At 38.8% G+C, this 23,567-nt stretch overlaps 1 protein-coding gene and 1 non-coding gene across 3 annotated transcripts in view; one reads left to right on the top strand and one right to left on the bottom strand.

The window, feature by feature from the left end:
• LOC135700503 (uncharacterized) overlaps nt 1-20,121 on the top strand; it is a 189,845-nt gene extending 169,724 nt beyond the window's left edge. For both annotated transcript variants that reach the window (XM_065221050.1, XM_065221051.1), the window contains exons 4-5: nt 18,657-18,767; nt 18,832-20,121. In XM_065221050.1, coding sequence (XP_065077122.1) covers nt 18,657-18,767; nt 18,832-19,061 — 341 coding nt within the window. In that variant the 3' untranslated portion in view covers nt 19,062-20,121. The remainder of the gene's footprint in view (nt 1-18,656; nt 18,768-18,831) is intronic.
• TRNAV-CAC (transfer RNA valine (anticodon CAC)) lies at nt 2,765-2,837 on the bottom strand. Its single transcript has one exon. It is a non-coding gene; the product is annotated as a tRNA-Val (tRNA).
• Nucleotides 20,122-23,567: the final 3,446 nt, after the last annotated feature.

Here is a 23,567-nt window from a genome sequence, read left to right as displayed (position 1 = left end):
ACTTTCCAGGACAAGCAATAATCTGGACGTAAACCGAACCCTGTTGACCGAAATCTGGACCGGAAAATCGTACAAGCTTTCACTCGCAAGAAAAGTACTTCGGTTCGAGACGTGGCTAAAAAAGTGGGATCCTCGAAGAGTAACGCGGGCCAAGGCAAGAATGGGTCTAAAGACGTATAAGAAGCAGAAGAAGCCAAAGCGGAGTGAAAAACAAGCCGCTTCCGTCAAACCGAGGGCTCGGAAACTATACGACCAATAGCATTAGCATCGAACAAGTTGCACAATATCGTAGGTGGTACGAATTCAAAACTATTAAGAGCAAGACGGATATCTATTACTGGACAGATAGTAAGTAGGAAGTAATTACTATCTCCCAGATAAAGACATATCCCGCTCCAACAGTTAAGGATTGTCCTGGTCACGTCCTTACAACTGGTAGGGATAGGAAAGGTATGTTAGTCCAACATTTACTTAAGAGAGATGCAGAGAACTCTACGACCCCTCATAAATGTCTCGGGAATTTAGGAATTATGTTAGTAGGGAAACTATACGACCAATAGCTGTGCGGAAAATCGGTGTGCGTAATTATGGACGATGAACGTTAAATTTGATTACAAAACTCTTCTTGGTGATCAATACTACACCGTTCGTGATGGCCGAAGTGTTGACGATGCGGATAAGTTGATTTTTACCGAAATATTCGGTAAAAAAGCTATGGTTTGGCAATCCATTTGTGAGTATGGTATGCTTTCCAAACCGTTTGTGACAACGGAGACAATGACAACCAATGTTTACGTGCGTGAGTACATAAACAAGCGTCTGTTACCCATGATCTGCAAACACGACACCTCAGTACTGTTTCAGCCGGATTTGGCGTCGGTTCATTACTCCAAGGACACGGTAGCCTGGTATTAAGCCAACATGGTTCAATTAGTACCCAAGGAAATTAATCCGCCGAACTGTCCCCAGGCCAGGCCAATCGAAACTTTTTGGGCCCTGACCAAAGCATATTTGTTCAGTGTTCACTCGCCTGACGACAAAAGCAGGCCACTCTCGATGTGTGCTACGCGATCGTCTGTTTTCTCGGCAGCAACCATTGTGTGGTCCTCCTCATTGTTCTTCATCAGCAGTTCTTTCGGTCGATGCGTCGTCGACTTTGGAAAGCAACCGTTTCGTGATGAGTGTGTGAGTGCTGACCACGTTTTGCGTTCATTGCTGCAATGGACGCGCTCTGACCCTCGTTGGCGTACAACAATTTGCCATACAATGAAACTACTGGAAGCGGCTCCAGTTCTGATGGAGGAGGCTTTTTGGATAGCGGAAGATAAAGTGTTTATTGTGTTGTACCTTTTGACTATAGTTTTAAGATGTATTGTATAGTGACCAAGAATCCTCGGCTCTGTAAAGTTAATTCGGTTGAGCCTTATCAAATAAATTAATAAACAAAAAAAAGCATATTTGCGGAAACATGTAAAGGCAAAGGATTCCGTTTGCAAAAGACTGGGAAAAAGTATCCAAAACTGATGGAAAGGCATCTGTGCTGAAGCTGAGATCATAAATCCGCTCCTTGGCTTACAACTGATCGGATCTCGGATTTTCTACGTTAAACGTACTACGTTAAGAGAATACTATAGAGAACAGGAATACGAAATAAAAATCGAATTTGCTGTAAACAGAATTACGTCACCGTTTTTTTTTAATCGTGCTTAGACATTCTTGGACACCCTATATGTTTAGATGGCATAAATTTAAGTCAAAAAACACGTTTTCCACAATTTTTTTTTTTTCAAAGGGAACGAAGAATCGCCTACGTTTCAAAATCAATACAATGTGCATCAAATGAACCTCCCTTATTTGCGTGTAGGTTAATTAATTTATTTCAACTACCCCGTTCCTCAATCAAAAGCAAGTTTTTATCTCTATAGCAGCCAACGGGTATACAAACGACTCTGAGCCTTAAAATAAAAACTAAAAGGAAATCTTTTCCATTTACGACAAAAAAAGGATATCCCTCGCCCGCATATCCGCATACACTCTACAGAGAGTATTCAACAACAAAGTGTAGGGGAGGGCAGGTAACAGTGAGACGGTTGCTACCACGATATACTGATGTGGTTTAATTAAATGGCTTTCAGAATCATTGTACTTAATTGACATATTTTCCTGCTGTAGGGGAAAACGTCTCAGTGTTCACCATTTTCCCCTACGGCAGAGAGATTTGGGCCCATTAGTGAAAATGTCGCCCCCATTATGCAACGCCATCCCGTTCCAGGATCTTATTTCTATAGGATATGATATTCGCACAGTACCATTATTTATTTATCTCAAAGGAATGCAGCACACCGAAACAAAATTGCACTGCATCCAACGCGGCAGAATAAACAGAAAATACGCATTGACAGCGGCAACAAAAAAAAAAGATCCCAAAAACCGGACAGGAATTGCAATGTTGCTTTCTTTTTATTCGAATTTAGCAATTCAATGCAGCGAAAGCGCATCACACTGTGCAGGTTTCGACGGCGACGCAACGCCGGGGACAAATAGAATCGTGCGGAGAATAGCGCGACATTGAATGGAAATAAATCCTAATATAACAAGTGCCAGGGTTGGTTTGCAAATTCCAGGCAAGCAAACAGCATGACCCATCAAACATGTTAATAAAACGGCCATGGTATCACGCTGCAATCAGGTGCAATATTAGCACAAAAAGTGCTCCTTCCCATGCAATAAGAATGCATTTGTTTTGAAAAATAAAAAAAAAAACTGTTTCCGCCCGGGTTCGAACCGGGGACCTTCTGCGTGTGAAGCAGACGTGATAACCACTACACTACGAAAACTGATACGAAGGGTCGGTGTTAAGAAGGAAGAAATATCAGTGCGATAGTTTGTTGCCATGGTGTGAGTGTGCTCGACGGTCGACGGAGCGAAATCTAAATATAAGGCAACTTGGTGGTGAAATAAACGTCGATAGCAAAACAAACGAAAAGTGGTGAATATGGTACCGGTGTGCAGATGTGCACAGGAGTGGAACTTCAAATCAGAAAGTGGCTCCACTGGTCATTTGCGAACACTAGCGCACCTAGCGGTAGAAGGCATCTTCGGCCTGCAGTTAAGATAGGCAGCATGCTATGATAGTGTGAGTGCACATAGAAAGCCTATGTGGAACGCTACCACATCACATCGCTCGTTGAGCAGAAAAACGAGCACTTTTTGATTCACCGATTTGTTTGCACTTCCCCTTCTGTTCTGTGAGATGTGCCTACTTCGCTGTGCAGTGTTTTTGGATTGAAGAGGAAAGAGACGACATGCGATTCTATTTTTAGATTGCGACTCTTGCTCACATGTTGGCGTTGCCGGTGGTGGTAACTTGCTTTGCTGAAGCAACACAAAAGGTAGGGGAGAACATTCCATAATGCACCCTTGGGTTAAAATGGTCCGTGCGGTTTTTCGTTTAATTCTTGGTACTAATTGTGAGATTTTATGTGCCAGAATGCTAGTTTAAGTGAACAATTAGCAATGCTGCTCGTTAAATTCATGAATTGATAATCGGAAAGCTATGAAAAACAGCGAGGGGTCATTTTACCCCAGGGCTGCGATTTAGATCATCCTACCATAGACAATATTCTATTCAACGTCATATGAGTTAGGAGGGAAATTAACAGATTTTGTTGGTTGGAAAACCGTATGGTAAATTACAGGACAGTTTATTGGCAAATCAAAGTTGGCACTTGTGGAGAATAGAAGAACTATGAGAGTGATGATGGTTTCAAAATTTTACACGGTAAGGTATACGAGTGCAATCTTAAAATGCTTTTATTTTGCAAATGGAACATTTTATTTAAATCTGGTTGATGCTATGTTAGTAGAAAACTTAAGGACTACTCAATAGACATATAATACAGAAAAATTAATTTCTTTTCAGATTTTTAGGAGCATACATATATTTGAGCTTTTCTACCACTGTAGTAGCAACCAGATTTAAATAAAATGCTCCATTTGCAAAATAAAAGCATGTTAAGATTGCACTCGTATACTGCCCCGTGGAAAATTTTGAAACCATCATCACTTTCATAGTTCTTCTATTCTCCACGTGTGCCAACTTTGATTTGCCGGTTTTCACAAAAAATAAAATAATGATAGGGTAAATGTTGGCTTCGGCACCCATTGACTGTTTTCGGCAACCAAAATTTAAACGTTAATTTCACTATGTTTTCCCATCAACGCACTTCCCTGAATGTGTCCAAACGATTGTTTAGCCTTTCAGCTTCAATCTGATTATATTTGAACGATCGAGCAATCCAGTAATGCTACATTTTTCTTCAAATAAAGCATACGCACTACAAAATGAGGTTGATTTCGAGTTGCCGATAATAGAACAGCTGGTTTACACGCAGTTCTAATGGGAAGGTTGCCGAAGAAAAAGAGACTGCCGACAATAGTCACACTCACCTGAGAAGTTTGGAGCGTTGTAAAAACGCTTTCAAAACGTTTTGAAAAATTCTGTCGATTGGAATGGATAGAGAAGCAAGCAGCAGATGAATGTAAACAAATAGACACATCATATATGTGCGTGACGCTGAGAAAATGCTAGTAGAAGTGCAGACGCTGCTTAGATTGACGAGAATACGTAAATTCCCCTATATCAACATTACACACGGATAGAAATCCCTCTTATACTATTTTGACCGTTTTATAAGACTGATCAAGCTTCTTACATACTCAGTTAATTAAGCACAAATCCAATATCAAAATTCTAGAAATACATGTATCAATAGAGTTTTGAAAGAATTAAAACAAATGTTTTAACATTTTCTTGTATCACTGTCTTTTTATAATTGTCCAAGTTCAAGTCTCCACTACCTTCCACTACCTCCACTACCACTATAATGAAAGCGACAACTTGGTTCTGTAAAGTTTATTCTATTCATCCTGTATAGTATAAATAAAGCATCGACGCCGTTCGAAACGCGATTCGGAAGTATGGTGATGAAGCAACTTTCCAGGACAAGCAATAATCTGGACGTAAACCGAACCCTGTTGACCGAAATCTGGACCGGGAAAAATCGTGCAAGCTTTCACTCGCAAGAAAAGTGCTTCGGGTTGAGACGTGATTAAAAAAGTGGGATCCTCGAAGAGTAATGTCCAGCGGGCCAAGGCAATTTACAAAAAAAAATCTCTTCTAGCAAAATGCATTATGCTTCTTAGAATAGATCAAACCGAATTCCACAAGTTTGAATTATGAAGCATAATTATGTTCATAAATAAAAAAAATTAACACGTTTATAAGTTTATTCGTGGTTAACGACTGCAGATGATTGGGAAATCAAATCCAATTATTTATAATCAAAATTTAAGGAATTTTAATAGAATGTTTAAGAACTGTTGTTTGCGGTTTATGTTCATACAACTTTATCATACCGTAACGTATTATATTTTAAGTCCTATAAATTATAAGTCCTTATTATATTCAAAGTTCAATAAATTCCATGGAATCTTTGAAATGAATTTGACACTTATTATGGCTCCAATTTCCCGCATTTTTTATTTTGTGATGAAAATTTCAAGAGAACTCTGGCGAGAATTTCAATTTTAATCGAATGAATGCTGGATAGAACTCTTTAATAAATGATGATTTTTAATAACTAAAGAAGCACATCAACTTTATTAACAGGCTTAAAAAGGATCTAGATTTACTGGTCAGAAAAAAATAACAGGTCCTTAGTGAATGTCGTTGAAACGCACTTTTTTAAATATAAAAGTGCGTTTCAACGACATTCACTAAGGACCTGTTATTTTTTTCTGACCAGTAAATCTAGATCCGTATTGGATGCAGTTTTCAGAAAGGGATTTGAGCTGGAAGAAACTCCTAGATCGAAGATCTCGTTCATAAATTTCAAATTTGGCAATGTTCCGGGAGAATCGATTTCACCTATATCAGGGCTTGTCAGATTCACAGTCTACTTTTTCCGTCCACGAATTGTCTATAGAAAATTTCAATCCTCTTTCAAACCGCCTTGTAAGGGGCTGCCCTGCATTCTCTGCTATTGAACCAAGTTGCAAAGTTGATTTCAGGAGAGAGCTGTATAAAGCTTTGAGGCAGGCAGTTAGTAGGAAATCTTGGCAGGCAGTTAGTAAAAATCTGTCAACCATTGCTTGGAGCTTATTCGGGAATTGTTTGCCCCATAGGCATATAAACACATAAGATTAAGGGCTGATTTCTTCACCTAGTCTAGTCTAGTCTACACATACACAGCCAGTACTTGAAAGAATCCTGGAAAATGATACATCTATCATTTTTCTTGTCATTATTAATGCTTGCTGCACATCAAGGATGTGAAACAAACAATAAAGCGGCCAGGCCTACTGTGTAGCGTTAAGTTAATTTTTGTGGAAGTGAATGTTTACCATGTCTACTTAATAAGTATAGACAGTGGTTAACATTTAATCCACAGGTAATCAAAGAGCGGGGACATACCGTACCAACCGCTCCGTATGCAGGATTTGAAAATAGGCTATATAAATCGTTGGGAGTGACAGAGCTAAGAAAGTTAATGTACACTCCTTGATTGTCCGATCTCCTGGGATGGAACACAGGTATTTACCCCTTGTGTTCGAGCGTACAGTCCTCCCTCCGTACAAGCGTGGACGGCACCGCCAACCCACTGCCATCCCTCAATCGATCCAGCCGACTTCAGTCGAAGGACAACAGAGAGCGGTGTGCGGACGTAACCTATACGGAGGGAATGCTGTATTCGCCTAGGTTATAGCGCCCTTGCTCGCTACCATTTTCTTCTAGCGGTTGGGACCTGAGCACTAACTCTTGTCCTAGCCCTATATGGCATATGGTTATAGCGCCATTACTCGCTTTCTGAAAAGAGAAGAAGGGAAGGGAAGGAGAGGAAAAGGACTTGGGAAAAGGAAATGCGGAATTCCTTTCCTCATTAGTATTTGTATCGTCAACTTTTATGAAAACTATATAAATCATTCTTCCTTGGTCAGAGGTATTATTACGACATTTGAATAAGATTGTCTTATCATTTCCCTAATAAAAATAACCATAAAAGAGAGCTTAACGACGTGTTCGGGGTATCATCCAAACCCTATGTGGGATGGTTTACCTATCCGAGATACAGTTCGTTTATGGTATTTGTTTATTAGGGTTGTTATTCAAAATTTAATGTTATAATGATCAACATAGCTTTGGATTATCCAATATAAATCGGTAACACTGTACTGCAACCGATGTAGGAAGCACCAAAGAATATATATAGACAAATCTCAAAAACACAGTTTTAACTGATAGTACTTTATAAACATCAAACTGTCCAATATTGGATCCTGCCAATTATAAGCACCAGAATAAATTGCAACGGACTCACCAAATTGATCCATGAACGATGTCCTGTTACAGTGATCTCCATACTCAAGGGTTGGTTGACTGGGCTCGAAAATAGGTTTTCCTATTCTTAGTATCGGACAAGCGAACCAAAAATCCTGTATGGCCAATCAGTTGATTAGTCAGATGATGAAAGCACAATTGTGGCTGAATGGATTCAGGCTGCTAAACGGAGAATCTGACCCACTTGTAAGGAACACAAAGAGCCACAAAGAACAACCAATGGTGCTAGGTTCCGAGATGATCAGTGGTTTAAGAACTCTGGGGTGGCAAATAGTTGAAGGAACACTAATTACAACTTCACAAAAGTCTAGAAAAAACGGAGCAAAAATTGACGGCTGAAAATTTTCTAAGTCTCTCTTCGAGCACAGCTCACTACGATCTCCTAAGGGCTGATTTCTTCACCTATGCTTAAATCTTGGTACAAACTTGGTTTAAAGCTTAAAAATAGGCGATGAAATCGAAACTTCAGGTTCAGGTGTTCCGTATCTATGACTATACATGATAGAGGCGCAAAATTGAATGCTCACCATCCCATCCAATAAAATATTTTTATAAATGATCTGTATAATATTCTTTTTCGGATTAGACGGAGTCGCACAAGGATCGGTTATTGTCGTAACGTTATTTCTAGTACGGATGAATGGGATCTTTCAAAACCTCCCTAAGAAGATCTACATATTTGTTTACGCTGACGATATCATTCTAGTCGTCATTAGAAATATCACAAAAACTCTCCGCATTACTCTAAATGCCGCTGCGAGAGCAGTTTTCCGGTGTGCTTCTTCTGCGGGTTTTCTATTCTCCGCGGAAAAGAGTTCATATACCCACATGTGTTTACACAACCATCGACCTCTCAGAAACCCCCTGCGAATAATCGACGAGACGATTCCATATTGCAACACCAACCGCATTCTCGGTGTCCGGTTTGAAAGAAAGCTTTCATTCACAGCGCACTTCAACGAGGTCAAATCTAACTGTAAATCTAGGTTAAACCTTCTCCGTTCCCTCGGAGGTCAACACCAGGACAGCAACCGAACAACCCGACTCCATGTGCATAAGGGCCATAGTCAACTCTCGTCTGACTAGAGATGCCAGATCGACGGAATACTCCGTAGATCTACGGATTTTACAAATTTTTGTGGAAGTACGGATCCGTAGGCAAAATCTACAGAATTCGAAACTGATTCTACCGAGGTGGACGACTCTATCTATGATGCAGGAAAGATTATGTTTTGCTGTGGCTAGCTGCGCGCACGCTGAGTAGATAGAAAGAAGATTTACAACTGTTCTGAAGATTTCCTGCAAAAAGATGATGCGCGATGCAAGTAGATGCGAGAAATGAAAGAAGATTTTTCGAAGATTGATTTGCTAGTGGGAGATTTGTTGAGCATCTAGGCTTGAGATTTAGATGTGTCGCCCCCTCGGTTCTACGGATTTTTTTCATCAGTATACGTCTCCCTTCAGAATCGAATTTTACAATCTAGAGTATAATCTGATTCTGAAGGGAAAGAAGCATAAAGTATGTGTATTCACCCCTGCTACTTGTCAACCGTTTTCTTGTTCACTTATCCGCTTTTTGATAGAATTGGCGTTGACGGCGACTCTGTAGCTCTTCCCTCCTATGAAATATCCCGTAAGCAAATGTCAGACTGTGCGTGAAACATGGCGGCCTTCGTACTATCTCTTCACTCCGCCGAAAGTTTCTATAATATACTGTCAATCTTTACTTTAAGAGAAAATTTTTCGACGGTGCCGCGTGAAGGCGAATAAAGGTCGTGTCAAGACCAGTCTTGTAAGCGGTCACCGTAGTCGACACATTTTCTGTGATAATCGACTGTCTTTGCTTCCGACACTTGCAAAACAAGCTTTCAAACTACAGTACTACAGGCTCTGTCCTACGACACTGTCGCCGAAGGCCGCCACGAATGTTTGTATTTTAGTTTTTCTTATAATAAGAGCTGCTGATGTTGTGTGAATTTTGAAAATAGCAAGCAACGATGCCCTAGTAATAACATTTCTGATCAGAAACGGTTTAATTTACACCAAATTGAGGAATTAGAACAAAATCACATATGTCATATGATAGTTATTTGATAATGTTCTTTTTGCTCGTTCTACCGTTTGCGTTGTGTAAGAGAAACGACGCTCTCTTCCCTGTCAGCTCAATGATGATCAGGCCTTCTACGTGTTCATCAAAAAGCACGTAATCCATAGGTCGTCGTACTTGTCCAGCTTTATAAGAGAGACTACGGTTAAAGCGTGGCTTTCTTATGAGATCCTAATTGATCAGATCGCCATAAATGGTCTTGAAACCCCTGAAGTGGATCCTCAAATTGAGCTGGAAACCATTGCCTTGGATAATGAGACATAATTGCTGCTTGGGCAACAGGAATCAATGGGAATGAGGACAAATGCCTGGAGATCGCTCCCGCGCAAAACAGGGTTCCTCTAACATTACTATATGACGAGCACGGCGAAGAGATAGCTTTTCGGCCATCTACGGAAATTCAAACCAGGGGTTCGGGTGACATATTTCATGATGGCATCCCATGAAACTCGTCGTCAAGACCAAAGATGTGTGGCCAAACCACAACATTTGTTGTATATGATAATGAAAGTTCTTCGCCTTAAAGTTTCCGAAGGCTTGCAATGCACTTTTAAGTGCACGGGGGCCGCAAACATTACACGTGTCAACCTTAAGGACCGCCTTATTCATAGAGCAGTGCATTGAGCGAATCTATCATTCCTCAAATCAATACCGAATTCAGTACAGTATTGGCAACAAAAGAAGAGTAATTTGTTCACCATGATGCGACAATTGGGAAAGCCTACGATGTTCCTCACACTCAGTGCAAATGAGATGAAGTAGCCCCATTTGTTGAATCTCTCATTTGCTGTCAGAATAACACAATGGCAATGACTTAACAGATCCTATCCAGGAATTGACTGCACTACAAAGAGCAACTCTGGTCAATGATGATCCAGTCACGTGCTGTGTGTACTTCATCAAGCTGGTTGACACGATTGAATTTCAGCACCGTGGAAGTCCTCACGCGCACATCTTGCTATGGCTGAACAATAATCCCCGGGAAGCAATGAGTGAAGTAAAAACTGTAGGTGCAACAGTATTCATGCCTGTACTACCATCGGCCCTTTTCAGGGCCACCAAGATTTTCCAAAAGAGTTGAATTTCTGAACATGTCCCAATTCATATCAAAAGCTTCTTTTCAGGGCAATCATAGTCATACTAAAGAGTATAAACAGAGAGAACCCCGATCAAATGCCTATTCCTACACAAAACACAAGTCCTGCTGCAGTTAACAAATAACATTTATTATATAAGACCACGTAGTCCGACGTCACCATTGCGTACAACCCCATAGGGCTGTCCCTAGTAGTTTTTCAAAAGTTGTTTCATCGATTTATCATTTAACGTAAAATATCACCTTAAAATTAAAAAAAAAAATGGCGCCTTCGATTAAAAAAAAATCCGTAGAAATCCGTAGATTTGAATAAGTCTACGGAATTGCATAGAAAAAAATCTGGCATCTCAGCGTCTGACATACGGTCTGGATGTGACTTGGCTTGCTCGGGATCGGCTAATCGATGTTCTCAGCCCCACGTACAATCAAGCCATTAGAGTTTCCAATGGCCTACTGCCCTCAACCCCAGGTGATGCTGCATGTGTAGAGAGTGGTTCGCTTCCTTTCAACCGGTACATTGCCAAAGCTATCTGTCGAAGAGCGATCGGGATAGCTTCAAAGACAACAGGTGAGGGAGGGTTCCTCGTACAGGAGGCTAATCAACTCTTGATGGAATTTGCCAACCTAGAACTCCTCATAGTATGCCAGTTTCACTGGGATCCGTCAGGAGTTGGAACCTACCTAAAGCAGGCTCCAACCCACAAGCGGTAACCAACTCGGTAACCCAACTCCAATGCGACAAGTACAACGACTACACCATCAGATACTCCGATGGTTCAGTTACCCGTGGTGTCGGTATCGAGGTTAACGACCTACAAATGTCGGAATATTTTCAACTACCTAAACAATTCTCGATCTTTTCTGCCGAGGCAGCTGCAGCTTTTGTTGCTGCCGATAAACCAATAGTTATATTCACGGATTCAGCCGGTCGAAGCTATTCAAGCCGATACCACAAAGCACCCATGGATCCAGGGTATACAGATGAACGCGCACTATGGCACCACCTTCGTATGGATCCCTGGACACTGTGGGGTTTGTGGTAACATTGTTGCAGATCGCCTGGCGGCTACTGGAAGCCGCAGTCCACGTTATACACTCAAGAGATTCCTAAGCATGACCTTTAAAAGTGGATCACAGAGATCATCCAGGACCAATGGGCAGTTGCATGGAGCCAAAAAAGAGAACCACTCATCCGAAGGGTCAAGGGAGACATCGACCCACCTGTACCAGGGCCAGCGTCTTGCCAGATACACGGTCAGACCACGTACATATATTTTCAGATTTTTTAAACATGTTGCTTTAAAAATATCACTACAATTGATATAGGGGAAATGTAGGTAATGTCAGCCTACATAAATTCAGCAATCGACTAAATTTTCAATAGTGACCAAAAATATCCATTAGTACCGTCCTAATGACGCGTTCATCTAGATAAAATTGGTAAATAGCAGACTTTTAGCGATGGACCCAATCTTAGATCCATAGGCCAACATTAGAGCCATTTCCCCTACCATCTAATCAAAAAATAAGAAGCCTAACTTGCTACCATAACCGTTGATCATTATTGGAATTTTAAGGTAATTCTGAAAATAGTTCACAGTGAAGTGTAAGGTGAATTCCTTGTGAAATCAAACGAGAATTTCAAGCTAACTCTACCCATCCATCAATGTGGGCTTCGTGTTCGTGCGACTTCACCCGTCGTTCAGGCGTATTGTGAGTGCCACGAAGTGCGGGTTCGATTCCCGCGATAAATTAAAGACTTTTTCAATAACTGTTAAAATTCTAAAACTCGGAAATTTTAGGAAAGTTTAACGAACTCCAGTGAATTTAAGGAAACATCATAAATATTTTGGATACTTAACAAGTCCAAAGAACTTCTGGAAAATTTAGTGGTTTTTAGGACAGTCCCATTAGTTTCAGGAGAATTGAGAGAACTTTAGGAAGCTCCGAGAACATCAGGACAGATCAATAAATTTCAAGGAAATCTCTGAAATTTTAAAGGAGTTCCGAGAAGCTCAGGCGATTTCCGAAAACTTCAGCAATGTTCCGAGGGGCTTATGCAAATTTAAGAAACGTAAGGGAAGTTACACGAACATTAGCATATTCTGGGAACATTTAATGGTAAGTTCCGTGCTTATTAATGGCAGTGTCGATAATTAAAAAAAAAAAATAGAAAAATCGGAAAGATCATAGAACTTCAATGCTGCTGTAACAATAAATTCAAGAAAATTGTGCGCCATAGAAATTTCGTAATCTTCACGAAAGTCTAGAGACCTTCAAAGTTGATTAGAGATATTTCGATAGTCTCATTATAATCAGAGAAGTTCCAAGTATTTCAAAATGATCAGAGTACTCCAAAAGGAAAATTACAACAACTTTTAATGAATTCCAAGGAAATATGGAATATTCCTTAGTACATTTCAGGAATGTTCCAAAAAGTTCAAGGGCATTGCGGGGTCTTCAGGGATGTTTTACGACCATTTGGAAAATTTTCTGGATCATTAGAACATCCCCCAAGAGCTCTTTCCTCCAGCCGGTGCAAATTTGGACTACCTGAAAATTTCCCTACTGGTCTACTGGGTGTGGTGTGTTGTCCGTTGTCTAGTGTTAAATATTCAGTCTGTGCATCCTCTGGTTGGAGACGGTGTCAATTGTCTTGTCAACTCTGATGACAGTTGGATGGAGATTTTGTGGATAAAGGAAATACAACCAGAAAGAGAAATCATAGAAAATTCTTATGATGAAACTTAAGGAGTATGCGGATACGAATCGTGAGAATAATTTCAATGGAATGCTGTCCAATGTTTCTATGGAGATTCATTTCAATAAAATTTAAAGACATAAACGGAATTATGCGCAATTCCTGCGAGACTTTCAAAACTATTTTGGCAAAGTACTTGGGTAATTAGGAAATACTGAATAGGATTTCAAAACTATTCTATCCTAACCTACCACGCAGTTCAAAGGGAATCATCGGATGAGTCTGAGAAGATCGTGACGGTCATTCTGAAGGGTGTACCGTAAAACGGGGTAACATTGATAGTTTTTAAAGCTTATTCTAAATAATTTTTACAGCAATGAATGTTTTTCAAATTTTATATTTTTAAAACAAGTACTGAGGATCCAAGAGTCAATTCGTTAGTAATATGTTTAACGGAAATTAAAGCATTTGCACTATTTTTTAAATTTGTGACCGAACTTCAGTTTTTTGATTTGGGGTTACTTTGATGATGCTCGATGAATGTAGAAAAAATGGGTGAAACTCAAACAATTTAGTTCTTTAAATTTGAAACTTCGAATGAGTATATAATCAGAAAACATCATAAACAATAAGAATACAAGATTGAATTTGTGATGGCTATATCGGAAACACATTTCATAAGTGATGGTTTGAGTGCGAAAAACACGAAAATTGTTTTTAATATGTTTGTAAAAAATGTAACACATACTGAATAAAAACTATATAAGATATCAACGGAAATACCCTAAGCTACAATATGAAACCAATGTTCCTAGTTTGGAAAAAGCGCAGCGGGTAAATTTAATCTTTACATTATACTATCAAAGTTACCCGCATTATCAAAGATACCCCGTTTTACGGTACCAAAGAAATTATTTTTATATTTTAAGAATTTCATAGAGAAAAATGGACACCAAATTGTGCCAATTCTTGGGAATTATTATCAGTTTGAGGGAATTGTGGAATTAAAGAGCGATTTATAAGAGATTACAAGAGGTAATGCTAAGAACTCTTAGAATGTTACTGGAAAAGTTTGGATATTATCAAGATTATTTTAGGGGAATATAAGAAAGAAGCATGACGGAATTCAGGGTTGATTCAAATGAAACTAAAAAAAGGGCGAACATATCCTGTGAAGAGTTCCAAGTAAAATCAGACTAACAAAAAAAAATATGATCTGGGACCCAGGAAAAATATAAATTCCGGAATTTAGAATCATTTCAAGATCCTGAGACTTCAAAAATGAAGCTGTCAGACTTCATTTTAGTAATATAATAAAATTATTCGTAATGGTCATGCGAATAGTGGAGTTACTCGTAGTTTAGATAAGCTGTGTGTGAGTACCACGATGTTAGACTTTGATTCCCACTTCAAGCAGGTGAATTGTGCTTCTAAGTAAAATTGTCTACTGGTCTACTGGGTGTTGTGTGTTGTATGATGTCAAGAATTAATTTGTAATCTGATCGCCCTCAGGGCAATATAAGAATTATTTAGAACTAATAAAATCTTTAAATTCTGGTACTGCATCAAATAGTAAGGACTACATCGATTATTATTTGTTAAAACAATATATCCCATCAAATTTGCTTGATTATTTGCTTCTCACTCGTTTTAAAAAAGTTACAGTTTAAAAAATCAATTCTAAAAATATTTTCTGCAGTATTTTACCCACATTTGACTCAATTTTTGAAATGCTGCGTGATGGATATTTAAACTTTTTGGGCACACTGTGTCAATACTTTTCAACTTTTGGATGATTTCATGTAACATGTTAAACATGTAATTCATAACCATTCTAATACCTTAAATAAATTCCAGATGATCATACTGACCGATTTTTACGGAGATTGGCAAATCACTTTGATTTCAATAGCATTATGTTAAAAACTGGATTTTTTAAGCATTCCAGATTTTTCCAGATTTTATATTTTAACCAGGGCTGTCATCTGATCACTCAACGTGCGCAATGTACTGATTTTCTGAAATAAACAAAGTGAAAATCAAGCAAACACAAAGTTTACTTGTCTTTCACCCTGCGCAAATGTAAAGCAGCGGAGAAGAGAAGACAGACACACACCCAGAAATAACGAAAGCTCAATGTGTAGCCATCGCATCGCTCTGACATCTCTGACGCAAAGAGCGCCTCTCAGTGTAGGGTTGCAAATGGGAAACCTAGCAAAAAGACAAAATTATTCTTCGTTATGCTCATCTTCATCTCCAAAGCATGCAGCCGTGGTGAGCAAAGTCTGCAAAGAATTCAAAGAAGACATAAGCGCTTGTTGTATTATATTCGCTCCCTGCGCCGCACGGAGTGTACCGCTCATTGTGTGGATCGCTTTCTCGTAGATTATGTGGAAAAGAGTGTGCGAAGTAGATGAGAGAACCACACACTCTTTGTCGAGAGTTGTGAGATGCATGCACAAAGTTGCTTTGCCAACGCTCTGAGGTGCTTTCCAGCCCTGATTTTAACTGTTCCAGATTTTTTTCTGAAAGTGACCTGGCAACGCTTACCAGGGCCCACGTGACTTCTATGAGATATCAGAAAACATTCGTGACGCCCTCTTCAACGACCACACCAGGATAGCGGTCCTCACTGGTTTTCTTCTCGAAGCCGGACTCGACAACCAAGTTAAAACCTACCAAGAAAACCCGGACCAATCAAATTGGAACCACGAATCACAACCTCCAACTTAGACAATAACTACCGCCTATCCATGGAACATGATACAGAAATAGAAAAACCACCATATGACCTGAAATGAGGACTAACGCAACTATAATGGAACCGACTTTTCTTTAACCTTCAGATAATCGGCAGCACCGACATAAAGAAACTCCGTTGAAACTTATTCTGTACTAAGAGGGTCTCTCCTCTGGAACCTCACCTTTTTCCGGAGAACCCCTTCTGGGAACTCCTAATACCAAACTTCATTTCCGCTAACTCTGTAACTCAGGGGGAATCCTTTTGGATCCCCCAAACTCCTTACCCGAACCAGCCAAAGGCTGAAAGCCTCTTTAATAAGTTAAGTTTTGCAACTTAAAAATAAATGAATGTTATTAAACAAATTCTTAGAAACCCAAAATTACCATGAAAACCAGAATCATAAGCTTTAAAATCACATGTGATGACTAAAAGTATTGTTCAACCATTTGAATACTAAACATTATACAGATGAGGAGATGCTCTAAAGGAACAAAATCTAGGAAAAGGCTAAAAAAAACTGCGTATATCAGCATAAAAAATTACGATATTCATAGTTGAAGATGCTAACTTTCAAATAACAGACTAAAGTGGTAATTGGAGATGAAAGTATAGAGTTTGATAGTTCCGTTAGAGTACGGCAGTGTGAAAATTGTATATAGAGAGTAGAAAGCGAGCAAGGACAACTTTTTAGGAAGGTACAAACAAATCGGTTTTGATCAGATGGACACTCTTTACCAAACTCCCCCGTTGAGGGGATCCCCCCCGCCACCACTGGTAAAAAGAGATGATCAACGACTCGCTCATGTACCGACGATGTGTTTGAAACAGTTCTATCGATTTTTACCGCGCTCAAGTTGTTATGTGAAAGAAGGCATCCAGTCGTAGGTTTGGATGCTGGATGCCTTCCTTCAGATAACAACTTGAGTGCGGTAAAAATCGATAGAACTGTTTCAAACACATCGTCGGTAGATGAGCGAGTCGTCGAAATACCCCTGACCATCCCTCTCCAACGGGGGAGTTTGGTAAAAAGAGATGATCAAACCGATTTTGTACCTTCCAAAAAAGTTGTCCTTGCTCGCTTTCTAATTTCTATATCAAGCTGAACGTTGCATTAGGTCCTAAGTAACATTGATCGATTCTCTTCGTCGACTTTCTCTTTCGTTAATTATTAACATGAGCAGGCATGGAAAATCATTTGCATTCATTTCATACATTCATTTACATTCATTTGACTCTTACTTTTTTCATCAACAGCATTCCGTAAAATGATGTATTGAGGTTGTAGGTTGTGTTATTAGCTACAACTTTTGCTCATAACTCAAATCTGTATCTCTTATGCATCACGATCTAGAGCGGGCAGAACTTGTTACTGTTTTTCAGTTAATGTAAAATACATTCTCTGAAAAACAGTAGTGGCTTCTGTTCGCTCTGCTTCGTCATGCATAAGAGATACGGATTTGACTTGTTTAAAAAAGTTGTAGCTGATAACAAAACCTACAAAAGCTCTATACATCATTTTGCGAAATGCTGTTTATGAAAAAAGTTAGAGGCAAATGAATGTAAATGAATGCACGAAATGCATGCAAATGATTTTCCATGCCTGAACATGAGCACATAACCGTTTCTTGTTGTGTTTGTCATATTAGATGCTAGATGAAAGCTTCTTTTATCGATCTGTGTGTTGAAAATATCTGGGAATGTCTTTACATGGCTGTGGGGATACAAAGAGCAAGTCAACGAGGAGAATCTGTCAATGTTACTTATTACCTTGCAATGTTCAGCTTGATATACAATTTTCACACCACCGTACTCTAACGGAACTATCAACTCTATACTTTCATCTCCTCATCTATGAGCTTGAGCTTGGATGACTGTACATTTCAGTAGTTGCTACTCCGTGATTGACAAGAACCAGCGAAATTGCACATAGATCCAAACGAATGGGGCCTGGGATGAGCTATCCATTCTCTATGTACACGTTTCGAAGGTTCAATACTTTATATGGTCAATAACGGCGCCGGCCACGTCCTTACGGTCATCGGGGGAAGGGAAGGATTGTTAGTTTGACAACCGTTGTTACTAGAGACCGAATACACCTCTGCATCTCCACGGTTGTCACAGGAGGGACGTTTTGTTAGTAGGGAGGATAAATGAGATCTGGAATCACTTTGGAAAGTGACGCGATCTTTTAAAGCCTGACAATGAAATTATGCAATCCTACGAGCTCAATTGTGTAAGGGCTTGGGATTAAACCCATGATTTTCTGCCCAGTACGCAAAAACGGCTACCATTAGGCCACCGAGCCCACTTTTATCACATAAGACTAATACGACCGACAAAAAAAAACACATATAAACAAATGGCTCTCCTCATCTATGGTATAAAAATTACCACTTTAGTCTGCTATTTGAAAATTAGCATCTTCAACTATGTAAATCGTTGACTTCACGCAGAAGTAATACAAAACATATAGTCAAAGTATGATATTCAGTTAAAAAAATAAGTTTACCTTCTCATATTTGTTTGGACATTTAGAAAAGAGCGGGGAGACGAAAGATTTTTTTTTCAGGCCTAAGTGTCCAATCGAACTAATCGAATTATCTTTCGCAGGTCGTCCCGGAACGGACTACCCCATCCTGGCCGCCGTACCGTACACCAATTTCTACTGCGACGAGCAACAATATCCGGGCTTTTTCGCTGACATGGAAACCAGATGTCAAGGTAACGCGTATTCAACATCCTTTAGCAGCGTTCAATAAGTTCACCAATTTTACGCTTATTTTAGGTTGGCACTACTGCGACATCGATGGCCGGCAAGCCACATTCCTCTGCCCAAATGGAACCCAGTTTTCCCAGGCCGTGTTCGTGTGCGATTGGTGGTTCAACGTCCGCTGTGACCTGTCGCCACGGTTATATGCCATCAACGCTCGGCTGTACCAGCGCCCGAAGGTGAACCCAACGCGGAAACATCGAGTCATAACGAAGCAGCTGGTTGAGGATATCTTCAACAAATAAAGGCGACACATTTCCAGGATCCAGATCCCAGATCAGTTCCTCTTGGTGGAGAAGAGCGAAAACGGGAAGAATGAGTTTCTTTTTTTTTTCTTTGGGGATGAATGCGATGCGAGATGCGAGTGAATGAGCGTTTGTCAAGGGAAGATTCTAACTTTTGTACTCGTGTTCAGCGCTCAACCTGAGCCGCCCAACGTGTACCGGGGATCAGTATGGGAAGGGAGGAACCATTTCATGAAAAACTGTTTTTAAATTAAATATTTTAAATCCCCGTCCAACCGAGCAAGCCTCGATGTGTAGCAATCCAAGTTTTAAGTTGGAATCACTTTCTCGTAGAATGCAAAGTTTGTCTTTTTCCCTTCTCATCTCCTGTGCTTCCTTTGATTGGCCTGGAATTTCACGTGCAACAGAAGGGACCAGGGAGCGAGAATTGAAATTTAAATTAAATCAAAGCAAACAGAAATATTTCACCATACACGATGATACAGTTGCCTCAACCACTTGCTCTCGATAGGAAACTGTAAATGAAACTAATTTTCCTCGCAACTGAGCCACCGGTAAGTACGTTAGATTTGAAACTTGGGGAATGTTAAAGGAGAAACCTGCTCGCTTGGCTTGCTGGGCGTAGGATATGAAACTTTTTCGCCCGGGAAAGGGAGGAATAGTTTTTAAATTTTAATTCTCGTTTTCTCGGAATGTAAATAGCGAATGTTTGCAGCCTCTCATCGTAACTTCTTCAGAATAAAAATTGTGAATAAGCAAATGTGTAATTTAAGTTTGTATGTTTTTTTTGTTTGTGTTTGTTCACCTTTTATCTTGCAATGTTAACAAAATACTCAACAAAAGTAGAGAAACTATAGAACTTTGAACTGTAAAACTGTACAAAAAATAAATAACGAAGCCGAGAGTGGCAGACACAGGTTTAAAAACTACGTAGTGAGAACAATAATCAATAGTCCCAGAAAGACCGAATACTTGTGAGAGTGAGATTCTTGCTTCGTAATAATAGTTAGGTGTGTAAATCTAATGTAAACAGTTGTACTATAAACCATCTAATAAATTTTATTAATTAAGGACAAAAAATAGCAAATCATTCATCCGAACTGAATTCCGAGCGTAGTTTCTACAAAATTTAGAGGAAAACTTCTAAGGAATTCTGAGGAGTATTGAAGGGATAATTTTTAGAAAATTCAAAAGAGAGTTCCAATTCCAACTCCAAGAATTTTTATGGTAATTTCATAATAATACTAAGTGTATGTTGAGGAGAACTCCTATTGATTTTATTCAAGAGTTTTTCGGGGAATTAGAATTATCACAAATATGAAGAGCATTGCAAAGTAATTCAGGGAAGTTCTGCAGAAGATTTTCAAGAGTATTGTCAACAATCAATACGAAACTAACGATTTGAAATTGACTCATTACTTGACTAGCCCATTGGTTTCAAGTACATCTAAAAGCGTACCCTAATAGACCCCCCTCAACAGTGCTCAAACGGTTCCAAATTGGGTCCTGAGTATCCTCCCAAAATTTGAACTCCTTTAGTAAGAACCTGACTTGGCACAAACCATTTGAAGTTTATATGGAAATTACTATGGGGAAACCATAATTTCGGTTCATATCAATCTCATAATTCACCAGTTCAGTCTACTTTTGAAAATGATAGCTGAGCTTGTTGAAAATTTTCTCAGCTACAACTATGTTGAAGACCAATTTTCGATCAAATGTAAGGAACAAAAATTACTAATGATTCAAGTCACTGATGTCTTATGATTATGCTCAATCAACTGCTCAGCAGGCAACATTGGTGTTTATGGGGCGTAGGATACTTAGACGACAAAAATCATGGCCACTATGCCATACTGCAGAATACAGTATTGCCCGCAATACAGTTGCTTAATCTTGCCATAAGATTATCAATCTCTTAAACAATTAATAACTATTTAATTTGAAGTTTGGCTGAAAAACGATTTTCTGCAAAGTTGTAGCTGATAAGAATTCCCATAAGAATAGCATTAGAACTTGTTAACAGTATAATATGGAAAAAGGCTAGAAGACAATGAACAAACAGTTTGGTTTTCCCATAGTAATTTCAATATAAACTTCAAATGGTTTGTGCCAAGCCAGTTTCATATCAAATCAGTTTAAACTTTCGGAGGCTAATCAGGACCCGATTTGAAACCGTTTGAACACTGTGGAGCGAAAATTTCAAATTTTGCATCAGTCTAGTACCCTATTCTCGTACTAGAATCTGTCAAAGTTTTTGCTTATTTTGATTAGCTTTATATATTGACAGAGTTTAATGAGGGATTCGTGAATTTTATTATTATTCGAGGGTTACTTCAATTAGCTTGGGACTGAGCCAACAGATTGAGCATGCTTCTTCAGGACCTTAGTGTTAGTCTATGGTATTATAGAGGGGATTATAATAGAATCAATTTTGGTCATAAAAATGTAATGATCCTGAACATAGAAAACGGATCCAGATTGGAAAAAAAATTAAATTCTGATGCTTAGATTTGATGCTTTGAAAACTATATGATCCTGTATTTAGACTAATCTGAGAGAGTGATTAGTGAGACAATTTTCAAAACTAGCAAACATATTTGAAATGCCGAACTTTGAAATTAAACATGGAAATTATCCGAGAAATTCAGGAAAAACTCGAAAAACTCTGGAAATTTTATTTAGCAAAATGAGTAGACGCCCTGCATAAGAACAAGTCTAAATGTTACCGTAAGCCGGCAGTAAATGGGGTGAAATTTCTGATAATAAGTTCGTAGGGGAAAAATCTACTTCGAGCAAAAAACATCAAATACATCTATGATTTCGGCGTGAACGTGTCAAACAAATGTTTGGTATGATGCTTCTATCCAATAGCTGCAAGACGAAGTGTTGAAGAACGCAAAATAACTTCTCGAAAACAAATGGCACACTTGAAGTCTACAAAAGGCGCACGCGAATTCACTTTTCTTTCCGTTCGATAGGCCAACGAGAATCCCAATGTCGTTTCAATGGCTAATAGGCCCAAGAAAACCCGTAGGCAAAGTTGAGCCGCCAGAAGCAGTTTTGCAATTTTTAACAATAAACTAATATTTCATGACCCCTTATCATAACTAAAAAGGTAAATAAATTTGGAAGCCATCTGTAATAATGAAATTCAGTTTGGTGCTAAACTACGCTAGATTAAGAAAGACTTAGTGCGGGTTGTGCTTAAACGCCGGAAATAGGGTAGTTAACGCTATTACAATTATTATTAAGGCATCGTTTACCAACATTTCTCAATAAGTTTGTTTTAAAGTAATTGATAATTCTACGTTAATCTGAGCGTTTTTTTGTTCCCACATTTATGGCAGATAATTAACATATTTTTCAAACATATAAATGATATTTATGAGCTGTAATCACATTAATTCACATTCTGCAGACATACTGTAATTCAAAGGGATAATAAAATAGCTGCAAGTCCCAAAGCAGTATTTTCAAATTTTGGAACAATAATTATTTAAAATAAAACATAGGGGAAATTGATGTAATGTCGGCCTTAATGCCTCTAATTTGGACCCATACATAAATTTAGCAATCGACTATATCTACAGTATTGACCAAAAATATCCATTAGTACCGTCCCAATGACGCGTTCATTTAGATAAAATTGATGATAAATTGAATAATTTAACAAGTCAATCTCCTAGGTTTTGTACTGGACTACACTAGTACTGGTTTAAACAATAAATGTATTGAAAATAAACTACAAGCGAACAAAATATTCACAAATAATGATCAATTTACCCCCGGTTTACGATACTTCAATTTCATTACAAAAAATTCACAAGAGAAGATGACGGACCCCGAAAATTTTAAATTATATTAGTAGATAAACAACAGAGATACATAATTAATATTTACAGCAAGATTTGAGATGGTTCCATTGTTCTAAAACTTACTGATTTGTTACATGTTCTCAACATCAGTTAGGTTAGCTTTGACATAAAGTTATGTTAACTGTCATACTACCAAACCTGCAAAATACGTGTCGATGCTGTGACATAGCACGCCTGTCCCGTTGCCGTGAAGCGAGCTTGATCGTCGTTGCAGATTTAATTTGAAATATTGAATTTCAATTCAATACTGCATACTAAATTTGATCCGCGAAATCCACGATTTCTCAAAAGAAATCAGCGACTTCAAATACTAATCCTCGACAAAAAAAAACTGTTTTCATTGCCCAAAAATACCATTTGTAATACTACTAACATGGCATTTCAAGCTTCTTGCTTATAGCATATTAGATTTTTGCCTGCTCTCAACTTAGTGTTCTTTGAAGTACCTAAGTATTGAAAAATGTCCAATCAGATTCAAAGTGTCTATGTGGATCATGCATGATCTATTTCCGAGTAATCCAGATGTTGTAGGTGCTCCAAATCGTCCTGGGGTTCAGATGATTTATTCTACTAGATCAACCATGACTGGGATAATGTCTGTAGTATCAAAATATGTCCAAACAGATTG

This window comes from Ochlerotatus camptorhynchus, unplaced genomic scaffold (assembly GCF_037179485.1).
Source record: "Ochlerotatus camptorhynchus isolate MF236.1 unplaced genomic scaffold, CSIRO-AGI_Acam_v1.1 ptg000137l, whole genome shotgun sequence".
Lineage (NCBI taxonomy): Eukaryota > Metazoa > Arthropoda > Insecta > Diptera > Culicidae > Ochlerotatus > Ochlerotatus camptorhynchus.
This window is presented reverse-complemented; position numbering and strand designations above follow the sequence as displayed.